The 18,144-nt window shown below is 45.1% G+C and overlaps 2 protein-coding genes across 6 annotated transcripts in view; one reads left to right on the forward strand and one right to left on the reverse strand.

The window, feature by feature from the left end:
- Window positions 1–843: 843 nt before the first annotated feature.
- The window catches only part of TCP1 (t-complex 1), a 28,192-nt gene continuing 10,891 nt past the window's right edge, over window positions 844–18,144 (forward strand). The window contains exons 1-2 of the mRNA XM_035322768.1: window positions 844–849; window positions 1,820–1,824. The gene's annotated coding sequence lies outside the window, so the exon portion shown is untranslated. The remainder of the gene's footprint in view (window positions 850–1,819; window positions 1,825–18,144) is intronic.
- Window positions 4,904–17,857, reverse strand: PNLDC1 (PARN like, ribonuclease domain containing 1). Of its 5 annotated transcripts, none has more exons than XM_035322772.1 (19): window positions 17,776–17,857; window positions 17,145–17,202; window positions 16,940–17,013; window positions 16,013–16,046; window positions 15,741–15,864; window positions 14,979–15,067; window positions 14,358–14,458; window positions 12,951–13,030; window positions 11,759–11,896; window positions 10,847–10,916; window positions 10,527–10,612; window positions 10,266–10,321; window positions 9,002–9,069; window positions 8,687–8,740; window positions 8,423–8,465; window positions 7,803–7,875; window positions 6,421–6,596; window positions 6,150–6,269; window positions 4,904–5,590 (listed from the first exon to the last, which is right to left on the reverse strand). In XM_035322772.1, the coding sequence occupies exons 1-19, from the start codon at window positions 17,849–17,851 to the stop codon at window positions 5,518–5,520; spliced, it is 1,593 nt and encodes a 530-aa protein (XP_035178663.1). In that variant the 5' UTR covers window positions 17,852–17,857; the 3' UTR covers window positions 4,904–5,517. The 5 variants fall into 5 exon arrangements, 3 of the variants coding, with proteins under 3 accessions (XP_035178663.1, XP_035178662.1, XP_035178660.1); XM_035322771.1 differs by having other exon boundaries at window positions 6,150–6,248; window positions 7,770–7,875; XM_035322769.1 differs by having other exon boundaries at window positions 7,770–7,875.

Genomic DNA, 18,144 nt, shown 5'->3' on the forward strand with positions numbered 1-18,144 from the left:
GAAGTGATGTGCAGGTGAGGCTGCCCAGTTTCACCCCAAAGGTCAGCAGTAGCTAACCCCTTCACATCACCTCAGGTTGCTGCCTTCCTCTCCAAATCCTTCTTCTCCCAGCCCCTCTCCCCCACTGAGAAGAGGCAAATCCAATCTCTCTCCTGCGCTCGCTGACCCTGGCAGCTGGTGGGAACCAAAACTGGGAGGAAGGAATGGGACCAGAGTCCTCCAGTATGCTTGTCTTTGCCTGCAGCAAGGCACGTGCCCTGGCATGCGTGCCACCAATTTGTGACCATTGCTGCAGCACAAATACTATTAATAAAAATAGTCCACAGGCAAGTTTGTCCTGCCTGGGAACTGCCTGCAGCAAGGGGATGGAGCAGGGCCTTGCGCTGCAGCAGCCCTGCCTCCTGCTCTGTGCGGTGTCCCTCAGCACAGTGACCCAGCAGCCACTGACAGAAGAGATTTGTTCCTCCGGGCGCCTCTTCCAGCAGTGACACCACTGGAAGCACAAAGGTAAAGACTAAGAGTTTAAAGATGGTGACAGGTGCCTATGGGATTAGGGAAGAGCTCCCGCTGCCTTTCTGTCCCCCATCACCACGCTCTTCTGTCGTGCTAAGTCATGGTACACGCAGGCTGTGAAGCATGAGCATCCCCCCTCCATGGGGATGCCTCCGGCTGCAGACAGCCCCCAGGCACCCCTGGCTCAGCCGCCAGCCCCAGCCCAGCCCCTGGAGCCCAGCAGGTCTCCTGTGGCACCAGTTCCCATGACCCAGCGGCCCTATGGAACAATTACATCAAGCTGCTCCACTACCGCATCCCAGGGGAGGGGGCAAATTTCGAGCACTGCAGGCGGCTGTGGGAGCTTGTGGGTTTGCAAACCTCTTCTTTGTGTAGGAACAGCCAAGTCTGTTGTGTGTGTTTCATGCACAGGACAGATCAGTTCCAGTGGGCAAATGAACATAGCCTGTTTGGTTATGCTGGCTGCAAGCAGTTTGTTAAATAATGAGAAATTTTATAGCCAGCACATCCTTTGGTAATTGAAAGCTGGAGGCAAAGCAGAAGCTTCTAGCAGCATCTTTTAGAGAGAACGTGCCACAGCTGCGTCTGATCACTAGTATCACTTTGTTCCAAGTCTTACGGAACAAATAAAATATTCTGTATTAGTTCAAAGTACAGAATGAGAGTTGCTGATTATTCTTCCACAGTTTTCACTGCTTAAAAACCCAGATGAACCTCAAGGGTGTCAGTGGGTGGGACCAGATCCAGACTTAGAATTACTTTAGGATTTCCTCAATTTATGTATGTCTCATATGGTGTCAAACAACTTATTTTCATGTTTTAAATAACTTGTTTCCCCCCCCCCCCCCCCTTTTTTTTTAACCTGGATGTGTTTTGCGGGACATCATGCATTTTGCCTGTGCAGTAACCATTACCCTTTGTAGACTTTAATCCCATAGATGTTTTAAAAGCAAGCCTAACTTATAGCACTGGAATTATGGTGGGTTTTTTTGTTTGTTTGTTTGTTTTGGTTGGTTGTTATGTTTGTTTGTTTGTTTGTTTTGTTTTGTTTTTACAGCGCTGCTGCTGCTATTTTCTTTTAAAAGCTGTCTGGAGAGGACCTTATACAGGTCTCTGTATGATACCTGTATATACATGCTCCAGAAATAGCAAGTCCACCATTGATTGGTCTTGTGTCTAGAAGAGGACCTCAGCTGTCCGACATGGAGAGGGAGTGCACAGGACCCATTCTCCATCTTGCCCCTGAAAATGCACTGCTGGGGAAACATTGCTCTGTTCATCTCCATATGCTCACCTGGCCGAGGAGCCGCAAGAAGACTGTTTGGTAGGACGCTGATGGGAAGGCATGCTTCAGTGCCCCCATGCTGAGAATCCAGGTCTCTCGTTCCCCTGCCTGAGCTGCAGGGCAGGTGCTTGAACGGCAGCCAGGGGCACTCCTGTGTGTGGTGCCCCTACCTGAAGGCCAGCAGCCTCTGTCCAGGTACCCCTCGGGGTTAGGCTGCCCCATGCTCTGTACCCGAAGGTGAGCCTGGAAGTGCTCACAGGGCACCTGGAGCACTGGTTTTGTTAAAACCAGTTTAAACCACAAGCCAGAACAAGGCAGGTTTTGCAGCAAGAGAAAACAGGCATGAGCTCTGTGAGACACTTAGCATAAGCTCTCCCTCCTCCCCCAGGCTTCTCTGCAGTACGATTCTTCATCACTTTTCATGGCTTCCTGCCTTGAAACAAACTCACAGCCCCTACAGAAGAAAATCTTTCTTTCTCTCACCCCTGCCTGCTCATGTTCTCCTTCCAGGCTTCATCCTTGCTGAGGCCCCTTTCTGCCTGCCCTGGCCTGCGTCCCACAGCCACCCTCATTCACCTTCTGCCCCACTGATCCCCAGGTCTCTGAGGCAGCAGGCAGCAACCTCCCTCCCCCCTTGCTGCTCAGCCAGTCATTTTAATCGAATATGTAGGGCTCAGACATCCTCACCAGGACAGCTCTCCGCTAGCGCTCAATGGGGACATGTGGCCTGGCCCTGGTGGGGGCTCTGATGGCAGCCACCTCTGCTGCCAGACGCTGGAACCCACCTCCCACCACAGGGCACACAGCACCTACAGCTGGCTCAGCATTACTCAGGAGTAATTATTGCTATTGCAGGGCAAACCAAGAGATACAGAGTTGTGCTCTCCCCAGAGTGGCTGGTCTGTTTTCTCCTTTGGACACCTGCCTTACAGGGGACCTGACCAACACAACGCTTCCCTTACGAGAAAGGAGCGCTCCCTTCTGTCATGTCCTTTAGTTAAGCAGAAGGGATGCTGGAACAAGCACGTCCACAACATTTGATCCACTGCCCCCTCAATAAGTCTTCTGAAGAATGGAGACTGCAGGAGATGGTGGGCTATCAGGAAAAGGGAAGATAAAATGAGAACATCAGAGTCAGACCTGGCACTCTATATGGAGAACAACACAAACACGTTAACAGAGCAGTTGCACAGAAGGGCTTTCCCATATTGTCAAGCTCAAAGGCATATAGAAATTTCCTCAGTTGCTTGATCAGCATACAAAGTTCAGACTCAGCCATGACACTGCAGCACAGCCAGAGCAACCCTGGCTTGTTGGGCTATGTAGCATCAAGAGGGTGAGTGACACCGGCACTTAGGACGGTGCTGTTCCTCTTGATTCTTCCAGCAAGGCATCTGTAACCTTGCCCTTCCAATATGCATCAAGCTATGATGTATTTTGATTGAATGCATAACATTACTAAGAAACATTAATTCACACTGCTGTGAAACAGAGGGCTATATAAAGCTTTCTTCTATATGAAAATTATACATTGGCTTAAACCAAGAAGTAAATCCTTTCCTCCTCCTTGGCCGTGATTTTGTCACTGACTTTGGGACATAGGCTTGATTTCTGAGCTGCCAGCCCTCAGAGCCACCCAGCAACTTTGGCATGCACATCCTCAAAGCTAGAGTTACGAGGCAGGTTGCACCACCTTGGGCTGGTTTCGCAAGACTCTGAAGTACCTCCCCCTCCTTGCAGAAGGCATGTAGGAATGGGTGTAACCAGAACTACTTTTAATACTTCCAGCTTGGATTAGTAACAATTCCCTAGTCTGGAGCAAAATCAACAGCTGAGGTCAGAATTGCCATATTGGCATGTTCAGGGAGATGTTGTCTTGATCTAAAGCTGCTCAGAATTTGTAAACCTGTTCCCACAGGTAAGAGCTGCTGCTCTGATTTGTCAGACTAGCCCCCAGCTAACCCATTTCATGGGAATTGACTGATAGCACACCTGATTTATATCTTTAAAATGCTCTCAGAAGTGATAGACCCTAGGTTATTACACACTGGCAACTCATGTCTGAAAATTCTCCCGAGGAAGATCAGAAACCTGCTCTTATTTCCTCTTCACGTATACAGTTTGAATGCAAACTTAACCAATGTAAAGGATTATCTAGTAGGTCTAGAGCAACTATTATTTGTAAGTTATCCCAGATCTAATGAAGGAAACCCAAGTCTTGATTCACTACTGTATTTGGCTTTGTGAGGCATGCCTGTGCCTTGGAAAAGGAGAAGGCACAGTCAGACCTATGGGCTGTTCCTGAAAAAGGGGTGAAAGGACCTCTGCTTTCTTCTAAAGAGAAGCATGTTTCTTTAGAGGATAAACTACTGCCATACTACTACCACCATGAGCCAATTCATTTTTTGTCTGTTTGTCATTTGGAAAAGAAAATGGGGGAAAGAGAGCAAAAATTTAAAAACTTTCTCTACTCTACACAATACAGTGTCTGTGCTCTGCTTGATGCAAGTGATGTTTGTAGTGATGCTAGAAGACAAAAACACACCTTACTTGCACGGGTATTTAAAGGAACATTGTGACAGAAAATGCCATCACTGAAGGGGTTACAAAAAAAAGGAAAAAAACTCAGCCTCTACACAGAAAAATAACTGACTTATCTTATGAAATGAGAGGTGCAAACCACAAGCGGTGCAGAACTCAAGAACCACATCTGAAGATACAATGCCCTACAGACCAGCAACGCAGCTAACCGTTAGCAGCAGAGCGCACGTGATCTTCACGCACACTGCAATGCTGTGTTGTTGCTTTACGGTCCTCTACAGCAATTCCCATTTTAGAGTAAAATAAAGGCAGATTCTACATGGTACATTACCGTGAGCCCCATTAAATTATACACTGACTGATGAAATCTAGGGACCACTATTTGGAAATCATGGATGGGTAGATTGTTTTTAAGAAGAACAGTTGTAAGAAAGATTTCTGAAGACGGCAGTCCCTGGACTGACAAATACTCTAGGTATATCATATGAACTGATCTCAGTTTCTCAGAGTCCACGTCTCATCATATTTTTGGATAAAGGAGCACTTGTGCTGTGCATTAGAAGCAAACAGAAATATATGACAACTCACCTGCCCTGTGTATATTCTACAAACTGCAAGCTGACAAATTCCACTTATCTGCGACTATCTTCAGCACCACTACCACTGAAATGCACAGCACTCACAGCACTGCAAGTTATTTTCCATTCCCCATAATCCTTCATGAGCCTCAAGAGTGGTTTCTCCATCAGCTCTGCCCCTTTTCGTTTGGTAAATAGTGACATTTCCCCTGCTTTACAATTGAAGTTAAAAATAATCTTTCATTTCATAACCTCCAGAACTGCAGCACAAATGTGTTTTATGCAGCAACATAAGCACTGAGAACAAACTGGGGTTATGAATAGCTGTGAAGAACCAAAAGAAGATCAAAGTAAATTAGTCATCAAAAGAACCACCTCTACCTCTTCAGGAGGGGGCTATGCTTTGAACAGATTACAAAATAACACAAACCAGAAACCAACGCATCCTCTTCAAAAACTCATTTCCAAGAAATAAATTTAAATCACTATTCTTTTTTTTTTTTTCATACTTTATTGAATGAAGTGAAAAATGAAACAAAACAGAACATAAACATTAAAAAAAAATCAGTGTTCCTCACGTCTCATCTGAGAGAGAGTCGTTTACAGTGAACAGAAAGGAGGTCCTCCGAGTACAAAGGCCAACAGAGACCACAGTGCCACAATACCAGAGGCTCTAAAGGACAAGAATGATAAAACATTGTTAAGGCTACTTATATTTAAGGCATAATTTTGTTCTTATTAAAAACTGAGATTATTTTTCTAACTGTGTCAGGCCAGAAATTCGCCATTCATGAGCACTGCTGCCTCTCCTTCCAGAGGGATGCATTTTGAATCCGGAATCCTCTCCTGCTACTGAGCTTTCAACTCTGCTCCAGAAAAACCCACAGCCCTCCCACACCTGGGAGACTCTGCGCCTCTCTCCTCGAGCTTATTGGAGCTAGAACTGCAGCTCATTAAGGTAATCCTGTCTGTTATGATAGCACATGGTTTTGTGCTCTCCGTGGGGAAACGTTCTCGGGTTAACTGAGATCAAGTTTAAAGTCCTGCTGCCCAGGGATGAAAGATCACAAGCAGCAAACCAGCAGTCAGCATGGGAACCTCCTCCTCAACTTCTTGATCTCTAGAAGGACACTGAGAAAGAGCAGCACACTGCTTATGGGACAGGGCCTGGGCACTATGAACAGGATGTCTTTCCCTCCCTCCTCCCCATTCATGTGATTTTCGTAACTCACTGCAACAAGCAGTTCACATGCGGAGAGTGCCTCCAGTGGCGATAGACGGAGATCTGCAGGTTAGGGTGGTGTTTATAATCGCGTAGAACAAGCCGGACACTGTAATGAAAGCAGATGTCATTAACCATGACTTGCAGGCTGCTTACAGCATGCCGCAGATCAGGACAGAAATCTCTTTATCTAACAGCTGTCATAACAGAGAGAGAGGAGGATGAAAACTTGGATCAAAGAGGATCAAGGGACAGAAAGATAGGATTTTCCAGTCACTTACTGCTTAAATTTATTGGAGAGCAAAATGAACTGGTTCTCTGATAGCCTTCTGACATCAAAGCGACAAAGAGCTTTTAACTCCTGGTAAATCTGCCTTTCATTCATCTGTGGCCAGCCTTGGACACGTACAACCAAGAGAGGGGGATGTTGGCTGGGAACATCTTCCCCAGAAAAATTCTGGAAAATATGCAATATTGAGACATATCTGAGTTCAGAAATAGTACAGAAATATAGAATGACAACAGAATCAGAAAATATGCAAAACATGACAAAAAATAGGACAGCGTACTGCACAACTGTTGGTGCAAGGTTATTGTTCTTTTGCCCCAGGATTTTTCTTAACATGAGTCGTAAAAGCAAACTCACTATTGTCACAGAAAAAACAGAGAAACAGCAAGCTCTCTTACAGAGCACAGAGAGTTAGGACAGTGTAAAGTGATTAATACCATCCTGTAAGATAACAGTATTAATATATTGTGGTGGGAAAACTGCCTGGTGGGAAGGGACCTGGGGGTATTGGTTGACAGCCATCTGAACATGAGCCAGCAGTGCGCTCAGGTAGCCAAAAAGGCCAACAGCATCCTGGCTTGTATGTAGCATGGGCAGCAGGGCTAAGGAAGTGATTGTCCCCCTGTACTCAGCTCTGGTGAGGCCAAACCTTGAGTACTGTGTTCAGTTTTGAGTCCCTCACTACAAGAAGGTCATCGAGGATCACATCCAAAGAAGCACAACAAAGCTGATGTAGGATCTAGAGAACAAGGCTCACAAGGAGCAGCTGAGGGAGCTGGGCTTATTTAGCTTGCAGAAAAGGAGGCTCAGGGAAACCTTATAATGCTTCACAACTACCTCAAAGTAGTTGTAGCAAGGTGGAGGTCAGTCTCTTCTCCAAGGCAAGAAGTGATGGAACAAGAGGAAATGGCCTCAAGTTGCACCAGGGAAGGTTTAGGTTGGATATTAGGAAAAACTTCTTCACTGAAAACATTGTGAGGCACTGGAACAGGCTGCCCAGGGAAGTGGTTGAGTCAGCATCCCTGGAAGTATTTAAAAGATGCATAGATGTGGTGCTTACGGACATGGTCTAGTGGCAGACTTGGCAGCGCTAGGTTAATGGTTGGACTTGATGGTCTTGGTGGTCTTTTCCAACCTAAATGGTTCTATGATTCTATTTCATAAGGCAGAATTTCAACTCATTTGCCATTTTGAAAGGTCACTTGTGTCACTTGCACAGAGACAGCTTCTGTCAAGATGGGCCGAGGCACTGGTGGATTTTTGTCCTCTAATGAAGCCATCAGCTAGGCTACTGACCTACGTACCCCACAGAGTGGTTACAGACCTGCAATTCATACGCACAATGCTTGAGGCACCACCTCGGATGAAATTCACCTTGTTCAGGTACTCGGCTAACACAGTGAGATACTGAGAGAAAGAAGGATCGGCCTCCACCGTATCACCACATCTGAAAACAAAAAGGGACAATGTTTTGTCTCTCCAATACTGCAGAGCCACACATGGTCTCTGGAACACAGAGCCCCCAGACTAGTGAGGGAATAGGTGTATCAAGGCTTGGCTTCTGCAGAAGATACCAAAAAGCTGCAAGCTGGGGGAAGGGATTTGAACAGGAACTTAACTGGCTGAAGTCACTGAATCACACAGATTTCAAAAATGGAAAGTAATGGAAAATGATTTGACCCTTACCCAAGTGAACTGAACTTGAGAGAGCTTGTTCAAGGATAAGGGATTCACTATGCCATTTTCCAACCTCTGAGCCATCTCATGGCCCCTGATTACATTTTCAAAATGTCAGCGTTGACATAAATCTACTACTTTCAGATTTATAAAATAACAATCTAATTAGAACAGTGACATTTTCAATACCACTTTCTCTTATCCAAAAGGAAGGTCAGACTGAAAAACAAGAAGTCAGCCAGAGCAAACTCAGGACTGTTTTCTGTAAGACTCATCTGTGTAACAAGATTTTTGATAAACATTTAAACACCACTCACTTTGTCACTCTGCGTAGTAGCAAATGAGCAGACTTCAGAAGAACTAGGAGGAGTAACAGTGATACTTTAGAACAAGGACACAGAAACGTAACTAAATAAATAGAACTATGGAAAGTAAAAAACTCAAAGTGCAGGTAATTTACTAAGAACAAGACTGCATATAAACAAATATTACTTAGCATGAAGTAAACAGAGCTACAGAGCAGGAAATGAATTGCCAAGTCCCAAGAAAGATGTTCAAGAAGTGCTTGAGAAGTATTTTACCTGAACCACAGAGAAATGCATCATAGCCTGCCTCATGAGGAGATTTCTTCTCAGCTGTAAGTGTCCAACAAAATCAAAAGTAAAAACCTGCAACACACTGTGGAATCTGCTTGGCCACAGAATCCTATTTTTTTTTTCCATCCCCCAGCAGTTTCTTTCCTTCCCTTAAAGCCTTTACACCCGACAACATGTCTACAATTCTACAAGGCATTTTAAAACGCAGCCAACAAAAGGGCAGCAATTACACCAACAGCTGAAGATGATACAACCAACCCCTTTAGCTACCCAACTTTGAAGACGTGCTTAAAAACATACCGTATCGTGAACAGTCACTTGCAAGAGCAATCACTGGGCCCGTTGGATCCGTGGGGTTTAGGGTGCTGCTGAAGACAAATGGATGCGTCAGATTTTTGTCTTGTCTCTAACGTAGTGACGAAGGACAAGTTATATGCCAGGCTTTCCTGTTCTCTAGTGTGCTGTGGCTTCATTTTAGAAAAAGCTATTGAAGACTTTAAAAGGAACTTTGTTACTATCCTATTAAGGGGTGAGATCCTTTGCTAAACACTAACAGTTTTCCTGAAAACTATCTCCTAAATACTACCTCAGTCTCCTTCCACAGCCAAAACTTCTAAGCAGCAGATCTGCTCTAATTGCAAATAAAAATATGAATTAAACTAAAAATCAATGGATAGGTTCAAGGAGAGAGGTTGTTTAGATGGCTCTGTTTGAATGCGGGACTCTGGGAAATAGATTAAACAGATACCCATGGAGTGACTGAAATAAAAGAACAAAAGCACCAAAACTCTGAGAATCTGCAGTCTGAAAACGCTACAGAACAAGGAAGAGTACTGTTTTTATATGCTCTTAATTTGGCATTTACTTGGGAGTAGGGGTGAGGGAAAAGAAGAAATTTTGCTATTCTTACTAAGCATTTAATACACATGCACAAACAATTTATCGGAAGAACAAGTGTGAAAGAGAAGTCTTCTACCATGTCATGGTTAAGCTTGTGAAATAGGGTATCTACCAGTGCTCCACTTGATCACTGTGTTTAATGACTGCTTTGGGCTCAGTGCTAAGAACAGCTCTTTCCTGGGAGCTACCATTTGAAATTAGGGCATGTTTTCACTGAGAACTTAAACTTGTTCATTTCATAACATGCCAAAAGCAACACACAAAAGTAAAATTCTGTATAAGGCTAACTGCGAGCTAACCCTGAGACCAATAAAATGAGGGTGGAAAGCTACTACAAAGCTCTGAAGCCCTGCTTGGTATTCAGGAACGTAGGGGTCACTACAACCACACAACTAACATGAAACATGTCAGCTACGCGATATAGACTAGAATGTATTTTATGGACTCCAGGCCTGTAATGCTGTGATAGGAGAAGTGCCTTTTAGAATAAATACTTTACTCCACAATTACTTTGTAAGAGAGATGGGAAAATCTTTTGCTCTTAAAATTAGAAAGACAATAAACCATTTGGAAAATACCTGGGAGAAGGGAAATAATGAACATACAAAGTATCTTTCGCAAGAAAACAAAGCCATTGCAGAAGCTTCTATAGCCCACCACTGACCTGCACAAAGCCTCATACACCTCCGAAAGAGTAGATGCTCGAGGAAACTGGTAATTCTGTAAAATAGGATTGCGTCAGAAAACCGCATGAGCTCATTTACTGGTACTGCTGATTCATTAAATGAGATCTCAGATAGAGTGTCCCATGGCAACACTTAGGACTGGTCACGGCTCTGTAACCACAGTGTACTCAGGAAAGGTGTTTTCTCTTCCGGGTCAAAGACAAGCTTTAACGCCACACAGAAGCACCATTGCATCTTACCTTCCAGATGGATTTTGAGACAGTCTTGGTGTCTATGAGGACAGGGAACAGGTTGTGAATATTCCTTTTAAACTCCTCATAGCTTTCTGAAAGCAAAATGCATGGATAAAAACATTACGAAACCGAGGAAACGCCAACGGTATTTCACCTGAGGAATGATGCCCTGCTCCAGCAGTTGGAGTGCAGAAGAGGTGACTAGCACCAAGCACTGCAGGTGGCTGGGGCGGTGAATGCCCACCCCGTGCTTACCCTCCCATCCCTGCTGCTAAGGCAGCTGCCTGGGGCACAGACATAGGGACAGCCGATACGTACAGCATTACCTGGAAGGGGTTTGTAGAACTTGTCATGAAGATGACAGAGGTCCACGAACATGTTATGTCCCACCAGTGGCTGTTGGAAGAAGATGAACATAACAGCCTGTTGGAGCACATTTCTGCGTAAGGACTCAGTAACCCACCTTAGACCTGCTCAACAGCTGTAGCTCTTTCCTCCCGTGGACAGCATCCACACGCACTCACACAGAAGTCATTCAGGACGCAAAGGTCACAGCAGGACTAGTGCTGTCAGGAAATCAGACTTGTGGACTTTCTGAACGGGGTATTTTTCAGTACTATCCTATTTTGGATAGATTTAAGAAACTATGGGCTAGATTCTCAGTTCAGCTGAACAGTGCTAGCATCTTTCAGTGATCACATTTGTAGGCCCACCCAGAAGGGGAAGGACAGTTTTCAGGCCTAAACTCTTCTGAAACTGAAATTCATTCAATGATCTGCATATAGAACATAAGAATTGCGACATACAGTCACACTGACAGCCTACGTGGCCCAATAAATGGTCTGCTACATGCTGAAAAGCACAGTATCTTGCCCCAAAGGCAAGCATCTCCTCAGCTTTCTTAGATGGTGACTCATGTTGTGTAACACAAGGATTTTCAGCGTTGCAGACTCTGCCTTTTCTCAAGTAGTTTAAGAAACACATCACAGAATGTTTTTTCTGAGTATGCTTTGGGACAGGAACATGGTCAGTAAGACCATGTTATGTTTAACACGCATTTTTTCTAACCATGACTGCAGTCTAAGAATTCATCTCAGTTTTCCTGACAGCTAAACAGGATGATCACACTGAATGAGCTGAGTCACTCAACACAAACTACTTCTTTATCTTTTACCTCTACATCCAGTGTAGCAAATTAAAGAGAGATGAAAAATAAAAGTAGAGATGAGGCTTTTTACCTTTTTAGCTTTAACAAGTATCTGGAAAAGGTTGGTAAAGCCCCGGGCAGACATGAGAATCAGCTCCTTCCGGCAGTAGTCAAGTGAAGAGTTTTCCAGAAGCCGACGCTGTTGCGGACTCACTTTTTTCACCACTACCTGAAAAGAATATATATTAGATACCTCAGCCTCCCACACTAGCTGCATGTGCATTGCTTACTGGAGCTCAGTAATGCTGAGGACTCGTGTCTAGCTTCTAGGCTATGAGGGAGAGAGAAATAGCACGTTCCTGGGACCTCAAAACAGCCTCACTTCTCTTCCCTACTGACATCAGTGCTCCAGTAATAAAAAGTCCTGTTCTAATGCTGTCTTACTAACACTTCTCTTTTTAACAGGGTGGTTCCTACCACAGATATTCTGGACCACAAATAAACATAATTCAATTTAACTTTATGCCAATATTATAAGTTTTTGGCACTGAAAAACAGAAAAAAAAGAGCAATTACACAAACTGAATCCTCAAAGGCTCTGTTTCAGGTGAGTGGGATGAGGAAATCTGTCACTCCGCTGACACTTGTTATCAAGCCAAAAGAGTACTAATGTTAAAAAAAATACTTCTGTAATCTATGTCTAAGCAACTGACTGTTAAGACTCGTGCCATGTTTTGAGAAGTCCACAGCCTTAAGTTTAATTCAGAAAATACTGCACCAAATATTAGAAAAAAAAGGATGAAAAAGGCATACCCCTCTATAACAAGCCATATTAAGAGTGAAAATATTCAAAGCAACTATATGGCAAAAGGTCAGCAAAGGAAAAAAAAAAACACCACTATAAAAGGCTAAAAACTGCACTTTCTTGTGAAGGTATTCAAAGAGCTATCTATCGAAGTCTAAAGACAGGAAGAAAGTCCCTGCAGAACCCCTCCAGGGACAAGCACTTCCAGCTGACTGCATTTTGTTGCTACAGGTGAAACAAAAACCAAAGTTCCTCAATTTTGAAATATCCCAAGGAAAGGGATTCAGAATCAACATTGCCCAGAACATTCTTTCATTCTTTTGTTTGATTGTTTTTTTTGTTGTTGTTGTTGTTGTCTACTCCTCCTGGACCCTTATCATGAAAAGTACAAGCAACATTTTGGTGCCTCTATGAGAACGCCAGTTGTATCTATCTAGATAGAAACCCTCTTTTCAAAAGGTCCAAGTTTCCAGCTCACCTCACCGTCTTCAAGAGGCTGTGTCCAAACATTTTGGAGAGCTTGTCTCAGAACCAGCTGAACTTCAAGCATCTGAGAGCCTAAGGCAGAAAAGAAATAGTAAAAATTTCATAGGTGCAGAGAAGCCTATTTGGAAAACACTTTTTTTTCTAGACAGAAGGACTGACCAGATTTTTCTCCTCCAGTGTACAAAAAAAGAGGCCTGAATAAATGATTTTAGTACATTCCTACTCACATGACAGCAAAAAAAGTCACAGTGAGAATTTCAATCAAATAAGTCTTTGTGAGGACATAGAGGAAAGCAAAAGACCACTGAAAACAAGAAGAGGGAGGAAGGTAACCATGAATGCTCCGAAAAAGACTGGCTGTTTTTCTGAAAGGTGTCAGAGCAAAACACGCAGAAACCAAGCACAGAGGAGAAATAGCTGATAATGAATTAACCTCTGTCATGCTAAAAGATCCTTTAATAAGTCTCATTGCTTAAATAAATGTTTTTTGTTTTTTTCCAGTCACAGGTGGTCACTGCCAGATCCTATTAAGTTTCATTATATCTCCTACAGCAGTTGTAGTAGATATGAAACTGAGCACACTCTCTACCCTCTGTATTTCACACTCTTCGACTGAGGGGAAAAATAACAAAAGTATCAAAAGACAAAGTCTTAAATACTTTCAGTCCTTCCTAACCTTTTCCTGTGTTTCACCCCCTGACCAAGAGGATTAAGGTTTGGTCTCCATGAACAAACCTACAAATTGGCCCCTGCTACAATTCCATGTACTTCTGCTCCCCCAGAATAGCACAGAGACTTCTCAGCTCTGCTGCTGTGCCTCCTAAAGGCTAACCCAGGCTGCACCTGGCCTCTCATCACCGCTGGCATTATTTCTTCCTGTGGCTCCACGTGCCTTCTTGCTGCTGCACAAGGGAAGCACCAAACTCTGGAAGGAGATCCACCTTCCTCTTCTGTGATGGGAAGGAGAAACACCGCAAAACAAACAAACAAAGATGACCCAGGGCTGAAAACAAGTCCATTGCAAACAAGTCCAAAGTTCTCCTGATTCAGACCAACTACAAATTCTCCAGTTGCTACTCTGAAGAAGCACAAAACAGAAGCCAATTACCACAAAACAAGCTCTCCTCATCCCAGCACCTAGACATCACCTCCACCACAGGGAGACCCAATGCCACAACAGCGCAGAAAAGCGGAGCTCAGAGATGAATTCCTGACAAGAATGGAGGCACAGACAGCAGCAAAGGGCTGTAAACACAGGATGGGCATGTGTGCTTTCAGTCTCAACAGACTTGTTTAAGAGAACAGGCAGCAAAGGCCACAAGCAGCCCCAGATGTTCAGGAGAAGTGATGAAGCCACTCAGAGCCCACCGGGACCTAAGGGAGGCGCCCTGTTTCGTACCGCTCAGATCCTTCAGAATCATAGTCTCCCCTTCCTCTGCTGCTACTATCCAACTGGTCACTTCATCAGTAGCCTTCCTCATCACATCCCTGTCCAGAGCACTAAAGCAGGATCAGAGAGAAAGAGGGAGAGTGAGAGAAATTATTTTTTATTTGTTCGTTTTATAGATGAGACTCATGCCTTGCTGTGGGAACGCGGAAGCATTTCCCAAATATGCACCCAGCTCTCCAAAATGTGCCCCGTGATCTTTTCTATCTCAACATCAGGAAGTGTGCTTCTGTACCGTGTGGGTGACTGAGCACAGGTTGCCCAGAGAGGCTGTGGGGTCTGCCTCCTTGGAGATCTCCAGAAGCCATCTAGACATGGGCCTGGGCAACCAGCTCTGGGTGGCCCTGCGTGAGGAGGGAGTTGGACCAGGTGGCCTCCAGAGGCCCCTGCCAACCTCAGCCAGTCTGTGGTTCTGTGATCTCAGTCCTCCTCTGGGCAGACCACAGCATGCGGGAAGAGCTGGCAGCGAGGCATTCAGATCAACACGTTTTACTAATTTACAAAACGTGATCTGGGTGCAGGTGAGCTCTTAACAGCATCGGTACAGGAGCCACCTCTCTGAATAAGGCTCACCTGCAGATTCTCCAGCTACCTTCTGAGAGACGCTGGTTCAGGCTCTTCTCCTGTAGCTCATTCATGTATGGGATTCCATCTTTCAGGAACTGAAGGGGAAAAAATTGCTTAGTTACTGTCCCATGGACTTTTTTGCACCAAATTAAAGAATAGCAGGTCAGTCAGTTCCAAAACTGGCATGTATTTGGGAAATGCTGGTGTTTCTCATTCTCACAGTATCTTCTCCAAAAACACCAACTGTAGGTAATCCAAGATGTACTTGTACATAAAGGAAGACACTTTTTTTTTTTTGCTCTGCTTTTATCTTTCCTTTACTGAGATACTTCAAATGTGAAGATACCAACATATGATGCGACCTACCCAAAATTGCTAAACAGTGCTCTTATTTAAGAACAGCCTCAGTTTATGGGAAGTGTGGCAATACATAAGATACAGGTAAACTGAGACTTCCCCACCTTCATGGCAAGTTAAAGACTCCCACTGGGGTCTGTTTAGCAACTTCTAGGCTCAGCAGGGTTGTGTTTTCATCTTTGGAGATAGGGGAATCTGTCTTAGGCTGACAAAGATGTGGTTATTGCCTCTCAGGCACTTCAAAAATCCAGTGCTCACACTCCCTGTTGATAATGAACCACACAATGGATTCACACATTAGGAAGAAGCTACCTACCCCAAGAATGTATCATTTAGGGATATTAATCATAGTTTTTCCTAGAATTGCACAGACCTCCTCTGCTGTAGATTCCTGGCATATAGACTACATACCTTATTAAAGTCAAAGCCGTAATGAGACAGGAATTGAATACTAGATGCAGAGAGGGTGAATTCAACATCCGTAACTCCCAGCGTTGAGGGAAAGAGAAAAAAGTTGTATGAATGCACCACATACCTACAACAAAGAGAAAAATCTCTCTAGAAGATGATTACAAGAAATGAGACAGCCCTTCCCAAGAGATATCTGCATAAAAGCTCAACTGCGCCGCCTTCATTTTAACAGAAAAGCACAAGTCTACATGGAAAGGATGCTTTTTACTTACTTGTTTGAATTTTCTTTTGAGAATATTGCCAGCCCTGCAAGAAAGAGAGATCTGAACTGAAATGGTGATGTTGGGCTGATGTCTACAAATACCGTGAAAATTAAGTAAGTGATGTGGGGATCCCTGAAGGAGTGAGTGTTTCTCCTTCACTAACACCACACTGCAATCTTTACAGAAACTGCCAGGCCACTCTCCAGCTCCCTGACAGCCCTAAAGGCTCCTCAGTGTTCAGTTAAGCAAGAAGCCAGGTCTGGTTAAGCAGTAAATAGACTGAGCAAGGGGTGAGAAGAGGGGAGTCAGTGACAAAAGTCTCCAACTATGCACACGTAGGCCAGTGGGTCCAGCTACACTACAAAAGCATATGGAAGGAGCTGGGTATTTAGGTCCTCATTTTCCTATTAATCCCTAAAAAGAACATTAAGGGCTTGAAGAGTATGTAAAACAAATCTGGAGTTTGGCTCTTGACCTTTAACTGGTTCTTAAGAAAACTGCTAATAGCCCTCCACCACCATCCCCTTCTCTTGTTGACTTTTTTCTCCATTTTAGGAACATCAGAAACACCACCCTTTGTCTGTCTCATAGTCCCCTTACACATACACCGTATCAATGACAGCCTTGAATAGGAGCTGCTATCACTCCTTGCTTGCACCCTTGCTTTTTATAGCTCTGTATTTTATCTATAATCTTTAAATATGGTAACTTTAGACCAGTAAGAAGCATATGGCCCACCTGACTTTAAATTATTTACAGTATTAAAAAGCTGATAGTAGAAACATCAGAGAAAAACAAACCAACCAAATTACCATTGCAAGCAAATGGCTCTGTGAACAGAATTCAAACACAGGGCTTCAAGGGCTCACCAGCCAGCAGGAGGCTGGTTTCAAGGGGGACCTCGTGAGACTGTGCTCTCTGTCGAGCAGCACTTACCGAGCTGGGTGACCGTGAAGCGCTGAACGCTCTGCCTGACCTTCAGGTACCGCTCGGCGGGGGAATCAAACAGGCTATTAAAATAAAACCCAAAGCACGGGGTGGGGGAAGGGGAACGAAAGTGAGAACTGTGGCAACGCACAAGTTGGCTTTCACAAAGCTTGAACAGCAATTCTTCCTCACGTTTAAAGTCCAGCAGCTTTACCTGGGCTGGTTATTTTGTGGGAAAGTCGAGTATAAGCCAGTGAACTCCATATCCAGGCCTGTTGAGAGAAGAAAAATACCAAAACAAAACAAAATATGAGGCACACATTTCACCAGCACCTGGCTGAGGGTCTCCGAAGGACCTCTCTTCACCCCAACCTCTTTGTTAAACCCAACAGCAGGTTCAGAAAAAAAGTGATCAACTGCTCCAAGACTGAACCCTCTCCCTCCCTGAGCGATTTCTCAAGATGAGTGAAGGGAAGCACCTTTTCTGGGAGAAGCCTGCCTCACCACTGGTATGTAACACAGTGAACGAAAGCAGCATCTTTCACTCTCCTCTTTCCTCAGGGGTCATTACAAAGCAAAGGCTGTTTTAATGCCTCCCTCTGCATGTCCCCATTTTCCTTCCAATAGTCTCCCAAGGCTCTCATTCTGAAAAGCACCCCCACATCCCTATGGGGCTCGCTCTCAGCAAGCACCAACACGCTTGCTGCACCTAGCTCCCCTCTCACGCTGCTCTACGACAGCGGCCACGGCTCCTCTTCCACACCGCAGTGAAACCACAAAGGCAAGCTTCGAGAGGGCTGCGCCCAGCGGGGCAGGCCGGGCCCCCCCCCAGCCCCGGCGCTCACCCAGGAAGGCGGCGCGGCGGACACGGTCCCGCAGGCTGGGCAGGAGCCGCCCGAAGGCCGCAGCCCCCACGTCCATCGCCCCCGGGACGCTCCGGGACGCCGGCACCGAGGCACCGGGACACGGCCCCGCTCCACCCCGCTGCACCCAGCGCCTGCGCGCCGGCCCCGGGGCTGAGCAGGAAAGGGGAAATGGGCTGCGATAGCGGGGGCGGGCCGCGACACCCGACACAGCTGGGGCCAGGGGGTGGACGGGACGAGGAGCAAGGGGCATCTTACACCTACAGCGTGCACCTTCGCACCTGGACCCACTAAGGGTTGCAAGAAGGCTGCAAAGATGAGTTAGGGGACGGCCAATTTACGTGTTTTTGT

This window comes from Oxyura jamaicensis, chromosome 3 (genome assembly GCF_011077185.1).
Source record: "Oxyura jamaicensis isolate SHBP4307 breed ruddy duck chromosome 3, BPBGC_Ojam_1.0, whole genome shotgun sequence".
NCBI lineage: Eukaryota > Metazoa > Chordata > Aves > Anseriformes > Anatidae > Oxyura > Oxyura jamaicensis.

Coding starts and splice junctions, on each gene's coding strand:
- PNLDC1 (XM_035322769.1), bottom strand. CDS start 17,851: ATGGACGTGGGGGCTGCGGCCTTCGGGCGGCTCCTGCCCAGCCTGCGG. Junction 14,459..14,978: donor GGTAGCTGGAGAATCTGCAG/GTGAGCCTTATT, acceptor ATCCTGCTTTAG/TGCTCTGGACAGGGATGTGA. Junction 8,741..9,001: donor AAGTGACTGTTCACGATACG/GTATGTTTTTAA, acceptor GGACACTTACAG/CTGAGAAGAAATCTCCTCAT.